The 14,796-nt window shown below is 36.9% G+C and overlaps 1 protein-coding gene across 6 annotated transcripts in view; it reads left to right on the top strand.

Moving 5' to 3' along the window:
* The window catches only part of ZFYVE16 (zinc finger FYVE-type containing 16), a 50,910-nt gene that overhangs the window by 13,258 nt on the left and 22,856 nt on the right, over positions 1-14,796 (top strand). For all 6 annotated transcript variants that reach the window (XR_004381412.1, XM_032847663.1, XM_032847654.1 and 3 more), the window contains 5 exons: positions 1,681-1,789; positions 2,676-4,921; positions 5,820-5,916; positions 8,866-9,027; positions 12,800-12,942. Coding sequence is in view for 5 of the 6 variants with exons in the window: in XM_032847663.1 (XP_032703554.1) it covers positions 1,720-1,789; positions 2,676-4,921; positions 5,820-5,916; positions 8,866-9,027; positions 12,800-12,942 (2,718 nt within the window). In the remaining variant the exon portion in view is untranslated. The remainder of the gene's footprint in view (positions 1-1,680; positions 1,790-2,675; positions 4,922-5,819; positions 5,917-8,865; positions 9,028-12,799; positions 12,943-14,796) is intronic.

The raw sequence follows: 14,796 nt of genomic DNA, 5'->3' as shown, positions 1-14,796 counted from the left end.
TTTTTTTAAGATTTTATTTATTTGACAGACAGAGATCACAAGTAGTCAGAAAGGCAGGCAGAGAGAGAGGAAGGGAAGCAGGCTCCCCGCCGAGCAGAGACCCTGATGCCGGGCTTGATGCCAGGACCCTGGGATCATGACCTGAGCTGAAGGCAGAGGCTTTAACCCACTGAGCCACCCAGGCACCCCTATTTCTCACTTCTTACTATTCCTCACCCCAGGCAACTGTTCACATGTGCTTCATAATGTCTCCTTTTTTGTTTGTATGTATTACTGCAAAATTTGTATTGTTTTTATTGAGCTTTAAAAAGGTAACAGTATGGAACAGATTGGAAATTTTTTTTTAAAAAAAGATTATTCGCCAGAAACCATGTGAGGGACATTGCTGTAGAGTGTTTCACTTTCTGGGTTTAGCTGATTGCTTTATTTTGATATCACCTAACTTATCCCTCTATGCTTGGATTTCCTATAAATACACAGTTCTAAATGCTTAATTAGATTCAGGTTCAGTTTTTTGGGGCAGGAATACATTATATGTGATGTTGTATCTTCCATACCAGGCACATAATGTTTGGGTCTTCCGCATTTATTGATGGTAAAATTGATTAGTGGAAGTCAGATGTGTTTGCCTATTCCCACCATTATAAAGTTACCCTCCAACTTTTCATCTCACACTTCTAGAATATATTGATAACCATTGCCTAGTCCGTTAGTTGCATTAAGGATTTCCAAGAGATAATTTTTTAAAATTTTAATACCCATCTGTATTTATTGATTGGAATTCTTATCTAAAGAAATTTCCCTCGGCAGCTACTTTATTATTCTAAAGTACATTTTGTAAATAAAGGGGTGGATAAATTATTGGCTCTTTTCCCTTAATATATGAACTCTCAGAGTAATAAGTTTGTGCCCTGGCAACCCTCTAATGAGTGGTGTTATTTGTTTTTGTTTTTAGTATCCTTGTGATCTCTTGGTTTTTTATCTATTTGATTTGTGTTCAGTACTTTGTAGCCTTCATTCATTTGATGTTTGGTTGTCCCATTTAAGATGGTAAAAGCCCCCTATCAATTAGGCTCCTTGCCCTTTTGATTTTATCCCTTTAGTCACTGATATATTCCTTTAAGGTGTCAGGCTTATTTGTGGAGTTGGTTTATCTACTTTATTTGTAAAACTAACTTATTTGTACCTCTTTCGTATGTTCATTTTCTATTTCTTTAACTCCTGCTCTTAGTTTATTAGTCTTTAATCTTTTTTTCTGTTCTGATATAAGCATCTAAAGCTCTAAGCATTTGAAGTACCACTTCTGCTGAATCCCACAAGTTTTTGTATGAAGTATTTTTATTTGTATGTAGTATGTTTTATATTTTTGTCTTATATTTGGCATATGGTACTTACAACTATTTTTAACTTTCAATTATGAATTCTTTGACTTATGTAACTTATGTAACATGAGTTACTTAGATAAGTCTTTTAAAATTTACAATAGTCTATGTATGTATGTTATGTTGTTACAGTTGGTTTTCATGTCATTTTGTATATAAGGAGGCAGTTTCCCCAACTAAATTATAGATTACTCAAAGCAATTTGTATCTTTTTCCTATGTTTCTTGGTATTCAGTAGATGGCATAATATTTATATGTTAGAGAATTAAACAAACTTTCATAACTTTTTATTTTCTAGGGATATAAGGATTAAATTCTGAATAAGTATACAAGAAGGATGGACAGTTATTTTAAAGCAGCAGTCAGTGACTTGGACAAACTCCTTGATGACTTTGAACAGAATCCAGGTTTGTTGGTTTTTAATTTTTGATACTAAAGAAATTTTAAGTGTCTGTGATTCAGTTATCCCAGATATAGAGTACTCTTACCAAAATTTGGTTTCAGTTTTGGTCACATGGTCATATTGTGTAAGTTCACATTTCATTATAACATACTAGTCTGTTCTTATACTGAATAGAACCAATAGCCAGAAATAGAAGTAAAGAAAGTAAAAGTTTTCTCTACAGATACAAATTTAACTAAAAGACCTTTAAAATCAACATACGAGGGGCCTGGGTGGCTCAGTGGGTTAAGCCTCTGCCTTCGGTTCAGGTCATGATCTCAGGGTTCTGGGATTGAGCCCCGCGTGGGCTTTCTGCTCAGAGGGGAGCCTGATTCCCTCTCTCTCTCTGACTGGCTCTCTGCCTACTCGTGATTCCTCTCTGTCAAATAAATAAATAAAATCTTAAAAAAATCAACATACGAGCCAGCTAAAAGCAGCTTAAAAACTTTACATAAACTGGTATTTCAAATACCAGTTTATGTAGGTGATTGTTTAATGAAATACCAGTTTATGTAGGTGATTGTTTACCACTCATCTAATAATGAAGACTAGGAAACCAGAGAGAGAACCAAGAGGTTGGATTGTTTTTCAGCTCTTCCTCAGTCTGGTTTTTATAGTGCACCTGAGTTATTTTGAGTGGAACTTCTATCACACTGTAACATCTACACTGAAAAGTAAAAACCCCAAGTAGTTTAAATAAAACTACTTTTGGAGATTATTATCATTTCGTAAGAGAGTAATCTATTTCTGATCTAAACAAAAGTTTAGTTAGTTTAGGAGTCTTAAAAAACGTATTTGTGATAATTTTGCTTTGGCTTTCCTGAATAACATTATATCTCTATTTTAATTAGATGAACAAGATTATCGCCAAGATGAGCAAAACGCATATGATTCTAACCACTGTTCAGTTTCTTCAGAGTTGGCTTCCTCACAGCTGACTTCACTGCTACCAGAGGATCAACAATGCATTAATTGTTGTGCCTCATCAGAAACGTGCTATGAAACAAATCAGATTTCCCTTAACAAAACACTTGAGGGACTAGCTTCCATACAAAATGAAAAAAACGTAACAGGACTTGATCTCCTTTCTTCTGTGGATGGTGGCACTTCACATGATATCCAGCCTCTCTATATGGGACGATGTAGTAAACCTGTCTGTGATCTGATAAGTGACATGGGTAACTTAGTTCATGTAACTAATAGTGAAGAAGATATTAAACAGTTATTGCCAGATGATTTTAAGTCTAGTGCAGATTCTTTGATTGGATTGGATTTATCTTCAGTGTCAGAAACTCTTTGTGCTTCTTCAGCGGACCATGTCAGAGAGGAACAGAATGATGTCAACTCTGAATTACAAAACAGAGAAATTAGTGAGACTGAAGAATTGGGCACAAAAGTAGATACAGCAACTTCAGATTCATGTAATTACAGTGTGAAAGAGAATTTAAAGGATAAAAAGGTCTTTAATCAGTTAGAACCAGTTGTTGATTTTAACATGCCATCTGCTTTGACTCAACAAAGTTCCAAAATGTTTGATGCCAAAGACAGTCTACAACACAAGGACCAGCCATGTGAATTACTGAAAGCCGATAATGGTTTGGTAAAAGAGGAAGTAGACGTGGCAGTCATAGCTGCCACAGAATGTTTAGTAGAAGGAGACCGCACAAGTGCTTTGCCTTGCAGTTTTCCAAAAAATGAAGATTTACACTTAAATGATTCAAATGCAAAAGATGAAAGTTTCAAATTACCAGACTTTTCCTTTCAGGAAGATAGGACTGCTGTAGTTATAAAACAGTCTGCAAAAGAAGGCTCAAGAGATGTAGATCTTAAAGATGATAATCAAGATGTAACTCAAGATTCCTCTCCAGCTCTACATGTTTCAGCTGAAGAGGTATACTCCTCACTGACCTGTCTTCCAGTACCTGGGTCTTTGTGTGGATCATTAATTGAAAGTAAAGCACATGGTGATTGTTTACCACAGAATGAACATAAAGACAACATACAAGATGCAGTGCCAGTACATGAAGAAATACAGAAGAGTGTTATTCTGGGTGGGGAACCATTGGAGGAGACTAATCTTTTGAAACAAGAAAAATGTAAAAACATAATGGAACAGGTGGGAAATAGAAAGGTAGAGTCCAACCCAATGATAATCAGAGTTGAGTCTTTGGATCACCCTGGTAATGCAAATTCTTCTACAGCTACAGAATCTCAGATGGAGCCTTCTGGTGCTAATGCCCCAGAGTTTCCTGATGATTGTGATAGTCTCCCTTTTTCAGGCAATGATATCGATGGGCAAGACTTAGATTATTTTAATATTGATGAAGGCATGAAAAGTGGTGGACTAATTAGTGATGCTGAACTTGATGCCTTTCTGACTGAACAGTATCTTCAGACCAGTAACATAAAATCGTTTGAAGAAAGTGTGAATGACTCAAAATCTCAAATCAATCAGATAGACATGAAAGGCCCAGATGATAGGAACGTCAGTAATACGTATTTCAATGCTGAAACAGGCGCTACTGGAGAAAGTCCTGGCATTAATATGATTTGTGAAACAGTTGATAAACAGAATACTACAGAAAACGGTGGCCTTTCTTTAGGGGAAAAAAGTACAATTCCAGTTGAACAAGGGTTATCTAACAGTAAACCTGATATTACAAATCAATTATCAGTCTCTAATATTAACAGTCAATCTGTTCATGTTGGGGGGGCCAGACCAAAGCAATTGTTTAACATTCCATCAAGACCAAGGGGTTCAAAGGAACCAAATAAACCAGATGTTCCAAATACGCCTGAAAGTGAGCCCAGTGTAGTAAATATGATTGTTCCAACCACTTGTACTACCGATTCTACAACTGATCCTCAGGTTAGCTTCAACTCTAATTACATCGATATAGAAAGTAATTTTGAAGGTGGATCCACTTTTGTAACTGTGAATGAAGAATCTCTACCTGTAAACACTTGCAAAGAAGGCATGGTTTTGGGCCAGAAACAACCTGCTTGGGTTCCTGATTCAGAAGCTCCAAACTGTATGAACTGCCAAGTCAAATTTACATTTACAAAACGGCGACACCACTGCCGAGCATGTGGGAAAGTGAGTTATAAAAATCTTTGTCTTTTATTCTTTTCAGACATTTTAAATGAAATTTAATGTGACAGAAAAGCTGATTAAGAGATGATTAAAAGTTTTGGCTAGTTTAAAAATCATTTTTCATCTACGTGGAAATATATAAACCACTGTCATTTTTCAGATTGCTTGAGGGTGAATGAATGTCACCTTGTCTTGAATGTAATGTACTTGGAAATGAAGAATGCTAATTACTAGTTTTTGTGATATCTAAGAATATGTCTTTATCCCTCTAACATTAACACATGAGATGTCCCAAATTCAGTCATATCCCCCTGTGTCATTGGATTAATTTCAAGACCACTCTGCAGTGCTACAGTCTATATCTAGGGAAACATAGAGGGGGAAAAAGCAAATTGGCTGCCACAGCTTCAGAATGTTGAAGCTGACTTTGTTTGCATTCTGACTGCTTTGTCTGTAAACTCTAAGGGTTGCCTATAGAAGTAACATTGCATTTTTTATTCAGCAATTTCCAGTATTATGTTGGTCTCAGATCAACTCTCCTCTCTTTTAGAATAATAATAATACTCTGCTTTTAAAAGTTTTAAATAAAGGACCACAGGAAGCTTTTTAAATTTATAGACTTATTCATTAAAGAAAATTTGTTCTTTTCTAATTAACAGAATTGATTTAAAGGAATTCTTCTTGTCAGAGACATAATTTTAAATTGCAGAAATCTCACTGAAGTAAAACAAAAAAGAACCATTTTAATAACTACCTGTGATTATACTGATTAGAAAAATTATTTATGTAATCAGAAAAATGGTGTTTGGTTAATTAGATTTTGGGCCGCCTCCTCCCCTGCCTTCCATAGGTATAAACATGGTTCACACAAAACCAAATTTGATATTTTTATTCTTTATAGGTATTTTGTGGTGTCTGTTGTAATAGGAAATGTAAACTACAATATCTGGAAAAGGAAGCAAGAGTATGTGTAGTCTGCTTTGAGACTATTAGTAAAGGTGAGTATTAACCTGACATATATTTTCTTCCAGTAATTGAATATATCTTAAAAACAATTGGATTGTGACAAAGATAAACTTCTTTATTTTCTTAAGGCGAGGACCTAGTGTTGACTTATCTGGCTTAGGTGGGACATCCCATGGCTTGGTTTCTCTTCTTTTTGTTCTACTCTCACAATTAATACTACCAATCTGGAAAGGAAGCATTCAGTTTCTGGAGTGGCAGTTCATTAACTTTTAACAGGTACCAAGTCCCTAAATGGTGCATTTCATCTTCCTATTTGTTTTGTCATCATCATTGCCATCTTTATCATCTTAATCTAAAAATTTACAGAATACTTAACAATAAGTAGAATTCAGTGTTATAAATAATAGCATAAAGCAAGATAATAGTTCCCACCTTTTTGAAAATTATACCCTAAGATGGGAATGCAAAATAAGGTAATAATATTTATGATTTTATAGATAAGTTCATAGGACTGTCACAGTATTGGCACATTTTGTCTCATATATTTTTTCCCTTCTCAATTTTGGAATTTTGTTTGTATGTATTTCCTATTGTTTCTGGCTCCCTAGCTTAGCTACCATTATCAGCAATAATCTTGGTGGTCTTATTTGTGTTCTCACAGAGTGTGTGTGTGTGTGTGTGTGTGTGTGTGTGTGTTTGTGTGCATCGTATTGTGGGTTTTTTCCCTCAAAGACACATTTGGCCTTTGGAGTACTTGGCATTTTCAAAGATTTGTTGACAGTTTAATTCCCAGCAAATAGTACTTGGGACTTTTCAATACCAGACCTGTATAGTAGCTCAGGTACTGCTTCCTCTTAGCCAGGAGAATAAATACCTGATAATAATTTGTTTTTCTCTTTTGAATGAAGATAAATTTTTTCAGCAATTCTCCAAAAAGCTCTGATGTGAGTCTATTAGCCTGAGGTAAGCTGCTTTTCTCCCTGCTGTTGACCTCTGCTCTGGAAGATAATAGAGTGTAAACTTTTTATATTTCCATCTTACCAACCTTGTTTATGAAGAGATTAGTTTAAGACTTTATAGTTGTTTTATTTTTTCCTGTGCTATTTCAGTAGTCTAGAAGCCTGCTGGGGCTATTAGCCAGACAACCTGTTGGAATTCAGAAATATGAGAGCAAGTTCCCACATAATTCTCCCTCCCCACTTGAAAATAATTAGCCATTAAGATTTGAAACATTATTTGAGTTGACAGTTCAGATTTTTGAGTGAACATTAAAACATTTTAACTGTAAGGGTCCAGGAGAGGAGAAGGTATAGTCATTAAAGAGACTCAGTAGGATATTGAGATTATGCTTTGGTTTATCAAAGAAAATATCTTGGAATGAATTTGGTTATCTAGTTGTCTGTTTTATTTATTGTGTTACGATATCTTATAGAGTGTATTTTCACTTAGGGTTCTATTTAACACTAATTTCTATACCACAAAAAAACAAATACCAGTTATTTTAATATGAACCTTAGGGTGGAAGATGGTAGAAGTGATCATTTAAAATAATGTTATTAAATAAGATGAGAAAGATGGCTCAAGGTTTGTAAGACAAATTCCATGAAGGATTAAAAGATAGTTTAATTAGAGATTATGGATAATGAGGAAGTTGTGCTGAGACTGTATAAGTTTCAGGGAATCTTGCATGTGAGTGCCATTAGGTAGATTTGGGGCAAGTTGGACATTACTCAAAACCCAGGGATTTTATTTCGTGAGTTGAAACCATTCCATGACAGTGCTATCATTCAGGGGTACTCAAGGAGGATTACTTTAGCAGTGGTGACATTTATAGCAGATTGGTTTGGAGAAATGATGAGGGGAAAACTACCAATGCTGTTCCATGTCATTTGGATGAAAAATCATTCAGCAGTATTCAAGCACTATTTTGCATTTTGGAGTCCCAGCTGTGAACAGAATATAGTCCTGTTCTCATGGAGCTTATTTCATGGAGCTTAGGTATGTGGGGAGAGGTGGACAGTAAGCAAAGACATTATCAGATGGTGATTATATCCTAAATTAGAGTAGAGTATAAGAGGGATAGATAGTAACAGATTGGTGGCAAGAGTTGTATTTTTTTTTTAAGATTTTATTTATTTATTTGACAGACAGAGACCACAAGTAGGCAGAGAGGAGACAGGAGGCTCCCCGCAGAGCAGATAGCCCGCTGCAGGGCTCGATCTCAGGACTCTGAGATCATGACCCAAGCAGAAGGCAGAGGTCTAACCCACTGAACCACCCAGGTGCCCCAAGAGGTAGTATTTTTTAATGATAGGCAGAGTTAGGCTTTATGATAATATGACATGTGAGCAGAGACCTGAAGTGAGAGAATAAAGCTATGTGAGTTTTTATGGGAAGAACAGTCCAAATAGAACAGTAAGAGCAAAGACTAGGTGAGTGCTTGCTTGACTTGTTGAAGAACCAGAAGGCCTGGATGGCTGGATCATAATGAACAAGTGGGATAGTAGTGATAGATGAGGTCAGAGAGAGAGCTAAGTGGGAAGGCAGAGGAGATAGAGATATAGACTGTGTAGGTTTTGAGAGCCACTGTAACAACTGAAATCTTCACTCCACTTGGGAAGCCATTAAAAGATTTTAAACAGGAATGATGTGATAGGGTTTATGTCTTAAAGAAATCACTCTGAACTGTGTTGTAAATAGACTATAGGGGTACAAGGACAAAAATAGAGACATATTAAATAACGGTTACTTTCTTTAGTAGATAAACGTTTGCCAAATATAATATTGAAGTAATTGATTGGTAGCTTATACTGAAGTGGAGTGCTGCCAACTGGAGAAAGGACATTATCTTTGCCAAGTACTACTTTTTCTTGCTTAGCCATTGATTTCTTTCTCTTCACAACTTGAAAAATAGATAATTTATCATAATTTACTTTGAAGTTGAAAAGTATTTCAATATTTTAATATTTTTCCCTTTCTAGCTCAAGCATTTGAAAGGATGATGAGTCCAACTGGTTCTAATCTTAAATCTAATCATTCTGATGAATGTGCCACCATCCAGCCTCTTCAGGAGACCCAAACATCCAGTATACCTTCACCTACAACTTTACCGATCTCAGCACTTAAACAACCAAATGTTGAAGGTAACTAGAAGAAAATGATGTGTCTTAGACTAAAGATAATTTTTTTTAAGATTTTATTTATTTATTTGACAGAGAGAGATCACAAGTAGGCAGAGAGGCAGGCAGAGAGAGAGAGAGGAAGCAGGCTCCCTGCTGAGCAGAGAGCCCGATGCAGGGTTCGATCCCAGGACCCTGGAATCAGGACCTGAGCTGAAGGCAGAGGCTTTAACCCACTGAGCCACCCAGGCACCCCCTAAAGATAATTTTTTAATGGAATTTCTAGTTTGATAAGGTTTAGTGAAGACAGAGAGACCAGACTAGATATCAGAAAGAATTTGGCTAACCACACATGAAAAAATGTTCATCACCAGTAGCCATCAGGGACATTTAAATCAAAACCACATTGAGATACCACCTTACACCAGTTAGAATGGCCAAAATTAACAAGAGAGGAAACAAGTGTTAGAGAGGATGTGGAGAAAGGGGAACCCTCTTACACTGTTGGTGGGAATGCAAGTTGGTGCAGCCACTTTGGAAAACAGTGTGGAGATTCCTTAAGAAATTAAAAATAGAGCTTTTATGACCCACCAATTGCACTACTGGGTATTTACCCCAAAGATACAGATGTCATGAAAAGCAGGGCCATTTGTACCCCAATGTTCATAGCAGCAATGGCCACAATTGCCAAATTGTGGAAAGAGCCAAGATGCCCTTCAACAGACGAGTGGACAAAGAAGATATGGTCCATATATACAATGGAATATTATCCTTCCATCAGAGAGGATGAATACCCAACTTTTGTATCAACACGGATGGGACTGGAGGAGATTATGCTGAGTGAAATAAGCCAAGCAGAGAGAGTCAGTTATCATATGGTTTCACTTACTTGTAAAGCATAGGGAATAATGTGGAGGACATTAGGAGAAAGAAAGGAAAAGTGAACTGGGGGAAATTGAGGGGGAGATGAAGCATGAGAGACTGTGGACTCTGAGAAACAAATTGAGGGTTTTGGAGGGGAGAGGGATGAGGGATTAGGTGAGCCTGGTGGTGGGTATTAAGGAGGGCACGTATTGCATGGAGCACTGGGTGTGGTGCATAAACAATGAATCTTGCAACACTGAAAAAAATAAAATTGCATAAAATAAGAATTTGGTACAGGGAACTGGTATGCATGTGTGTTAGAAGGTTGGAAAAGCAACTCAGAGTTGAGTCAGAGACTACTAACTATTGGAAGCAACCACTGCTCCTAGGGTTGGAGTAATGAAAGGCGGAAGGCAATATTCTAGAACTCAGTTCCGGAGTACTAAGAGGTGTTTGGTTCTCAGACCTGGGATTCAGGGTGTGACTGGTGTTACGATTTCTGGAAGAACACCAAATAGCAAATGCTAGAACCATCAAGGGGCTTCATAGGATTGGTGTTTAGTTGAATGAAGGAGTATTCCAGCCTTGATGTTTGGAGTACTGCAAATCACAGGGCATGCACCTATATCTGGTGGTACCGCTGCTGCAAGGATCCTGGCAGGAACTAGAAACAGAATTCTTTCTCTTCCCACCTTCCAGTCTCCCACCAGTGCTCTTGGCACAACATGACCAGAGCCAGCCAACAAGGGGGTCTGGGAGTTGTACTTTTCCAGACTTCGACCTAGCATCAAAGAGCACCTTATAAAAGGGTGGGCTTGGGTTTGAGAGACAATAGGTAAATAACTGGCATACCTCCCTTTCTTTAAAAATCTGTTTTTAAATGTATATTTTACCACAATAAGTATGTTTTCTTTAATCTATTTAAAAATTTTTGGCTCTCTGTTCTTTTTATATAATCTGTTGTAATTTAGGACCTTGAGTAATGCCTATATACTTTTTTTTTAAGGATTTATTTATTTTAGAGAGTGAGAGAATGAGCAAGCGGGGGGAGGGCCAGAGGGAGACAGAGAATCCTCTCTTTCAGCGGTGCCCTGATCTCTCAGGATGCCCTGCTGAGTGTGGAGCCCAAAGTGGGCTTAATCTCAGGAACCTGAGACTGTGACCTGAGCTAAAACCAAGAGTTGGCTGCTTAAGTGACTGAGCCAAGCAGGCGCCCCAACCAAGCCTGTGTACATTTTAAAATACAAACTATTAGTCTCTAACTTGCCAGAAAATAACTGTAAATGTCAGTTAAAAACAAATTCAGATACTTCTGATACTTTGGATTTCATTTTATCTAATGTAGCTATATTCTGTCATCATAACTTAGATAAGGAGATTCAGCATATATGGTTATATGTCACAACTCTAAAATGAATAAATATGCTTTAAAAATATTTACGTGTCCTTGGGACACATAAGTGGCTCAGTCAGTTTTAAGCTTCTGCTTTTGGCTCAGGTCATGATCCCGGGGCCCTGGGATCAAGTCCCGCATCAGGCTCCTTGCTCAGTGGGGAGCCTGCTTCTCCCTCTGCCTGCCGCTCCCTCTGCTTGTGCTCTCTCTCTCTCTCTCTGACAAATAAATGAGTAAAATCTTAAAAAATAAAACAACCAGGGCACATTGGTGGCTCAGTGTTAAGGTTAAGCCTCTGCCTTCGGCTCAGGTCACAGTCTCAGGGTCCTGAGATTAAGCCCCCGCATTGGACACTCTGCTCAGCGGGGAGACTGCTCCCCCTCTCTCTTTGCCTGCCTCTGTACCTACTTGTGATCTCTCTCTGTGTCAAATAAATACATAAAAAAAAACCAACCAAAAAAAAAAATTTACATGTTCTTTCATATTGACATCCTAAATTACTAAATTATAAAAGGATTGCAAATATCTGAAAGGTACCTTATTTAGTATGTCTACCCATATTGCAAAAATTGTATGTAATTCCAATTTTCTCAGTGTTATCTGTATTGTGTTCTGGAAGGCAGATGTTGATCCTTTGATTTTTATATTGTCCTGAAACCATCTGGCAGCTATTTTCATAACCTTCCTCTGTGGATGGATGCTTAGTAACAAAAGAGAACACATATTTATTCTGATACCTACTTACCGCCTCCAAATTTGGGAAGAAAATATTAAAGTTCTGTGTCCACATTATAAAAACAAAAAATAACATGTTTCTCTTATTAAATACATTAAAAAGAAGAAATGACCTAATTTAAATAAAGAATTTTAAGAAAATGACCTCTGATGCACAAGTGATCCTCTATCTTTTTTAGTCTTTTTATACTTTTTTCTGTTCTTCAATGTTTTTCTTTGCTTATCTGTCATCTTCCAGTCTACAATTTTCTACCTTGTGCCGTTGTCTTTAAATTTTATTCATTCTTCACTCACTACCTAGTAATATGGGCTTTAAATCTGCCCCAGTGTCTTAAAGATATAACCTTTCCTATCCACTCTATTTCTGAATATGTAATTCCTAGGGTTACTCCTGCCTTTTGTATAAAAAAAGGAAAAGACTTCCATTCCAGCTAGATGAATCACAAAAGGCCACTTCTCTAGGCCTTTGCAGCCCTGAGAAGGCTGGTCTTGCCAGTGGATAGCAGAAAGGTTTTGAAAACATTTCCCAATTGATTTAGTATTAAACCATTGCAGTATACCAAAGTCAAGCGCTTTACTTTTTTTTTTTTTTTAAGATTTTATTTATTTATTTGACAGTGAGAGATCACAAGTAGAGAGGCAGGCAGAGAGAGAGGGGGAAGCAGGCTCCCTGCTGAGCAGAGAGAACCCGAGGCGGGGCTTGATCCCAGGACCCTGAGACCATGACCTGAGCCGAAGGCAGAGGCTTTAACCCACTGAGCCACCCAGGTGCCCCAAGTACTTTACTTTTTAAACTGATTCTAGGATTATGCTCCAAAGAACAGAAGAGAGTATGGTTCGCAGATGGTATACTGCCCAATGGTGAAGTTGCAGATACAACAAAATTATCATCTGGAAGTAAAAGATGTTCTGAAGACATGAGCCCTCTCCTACCTGATATGCCCTTGGTAAGGAATCTAAAGAATGACTTGTTAATTTAATAAAATTTTATTTTAAATATATTTCGTGTGTGATTATTAGAGTACTTACTTGTTTTAATACCTTCCTAAAATGGCAAACATATAATGTAGTAGTGAGTATATTATAGATTTTACCTTTTTTAATGTCAGTTTAAGGTAATGATTCTCAAACTTACTGATCCGAAGATCCCTTTATGCTTCTAGGAGCATAAAGGGATAAAAGCATAGTTATTGAGAACTTCAAAGAGCTCTAGATTATGAGGTCATACCTAGTGATAATTACCGTATTAAAATTAAAATTGTGTGGGGGTGCCTAGATTGTTCAGTCAGTTAAGTGTCTCAACTCTTCATCTCAGCTCAGGTCTTGATCTCAGGGTCGTGAGTTCAAGCCCTGCATTGGGCTCCATGCATGGAGCCCATTTAAAAAATAAATAAATTTATTTATCTAATTAAATTAAAATTGGAAAAATTAAAAATTAATTTTAAAATTAGTTATGTTAATAGAAATGGTATTTTTATGAGCCATATTTTAAACCAAAGTTTAGTGAAAGGAATAACACTGTTTTACATTTTTGCAAAATTCTTTGATGTGGGACTTAATAAAAAGATCCTCACATCTGCTTCTACACTCTGTCTGTTGTGATATGTTGTTTGGTTAAATTATATGAAGAAAATCCTAGGACCCCAATGACTCCCTGAAAGAGTCTTGGGGACCTCAGAGAACCCTGACCCATATTTTAAGAACCTCTGGTATAGGGAAATAGAACTGAGATTTAGTAACTTTAGATTTATTTTTATATTTTATATTTATATTTATATATTTTATATTTAGATTTAGTAACTTTAGACTAATATTTGTGGGTTTTTTTAAATTTTTAAGATTTTATTTATTTATTTGAGAGAAAGAGCAAGTACAAGCAGGGGGATCAGCAGAGGGAGCAGGAGAAGCAGGCTCCTCACTGAGCAGGGAACTCAGTGGGGACACGGGGCTCAATCCCAGGACCCTGGGATCATGATCTGAGCTGAAGACAGACGCTTTAACCAACTGAGCCACCCAGGTGCCCAGACTAATATTTGTTTAATGATTTTTAAACATTCACTAAAGTATCTGATAGTGTATTTATGTTTGCATTTACACAAATGTGCTAGGTGTTAAAGATATGTAATACAGAATCCCAGCCCACTAAGAACTTTCATTGTAAAGTAGCAAAATATTCATAGAAGCAAGTAATTCATACATGAAATAGGAATGTATTTATTCAGTAAACAGATATTTATTGAGCATCTACTCTGTGCCAGTTGCCTGGTTTATCCTGTGTGTATATATTAGACAAGATAGGTATGTATCCTGCTCTGTTTCACATACCATATAAACCTATGCTGTTTGTCAGGTTTCATGAGCTAGAATTTACAAAAGAGCCCTAAATAAACACCTATCCTCAACTGATATTTTAACAAAATGAAAGCTGTAAACAGCCTAATAAATTTTACTTGAGTTCACAAATGCTTTTCATTTAATACTGACTCAGGTTTGCCCAGTTTAAAAAGAAAGGGGCTTAACTGAAGCCGGCTTGAAGTGTTTATTTGTGGTTACTGTTGAGGAATACACCTCCCACTTTGCTTCCTAACCATTCCCCTTCCTGCCTTCCCCCTACCCCGATCTGTCCCTTGCTACCTATCTCCACTCAAGGCTTTTTGGCTGTTGTCTGAAGGAGAGTTGTGTTCAACTAAGTTTGCTTACTGTGTGGTACGGTACAGGATACTGAGGTTCTCCTTGCCTCCTCCTTCTAGTCTATAAAATTAAAGTCATTAATATCTACCCAAATATATGATATGGTAAAG

Source organism: Lontra canadensis, unplaced genomic scaffold (assembly GCF_010015895.1).
Source record: "Lontra canadensis isolate GAN:19392208 unplaced genomic scaffold, GSC_riverotter_1.0 scaffold4, whole genome shotgun sequence".
NCBI lineage: Eukaryota > Metazoa > Chordata > Mammalia > Carnivora > Mustelidae > Lontra > Lontra canadensis.
The sequence above is the reverse complement of the archived record's forward strand: the minus strand, read 5'-3'. Positions and strand labels throughout refer to the sequence as shown.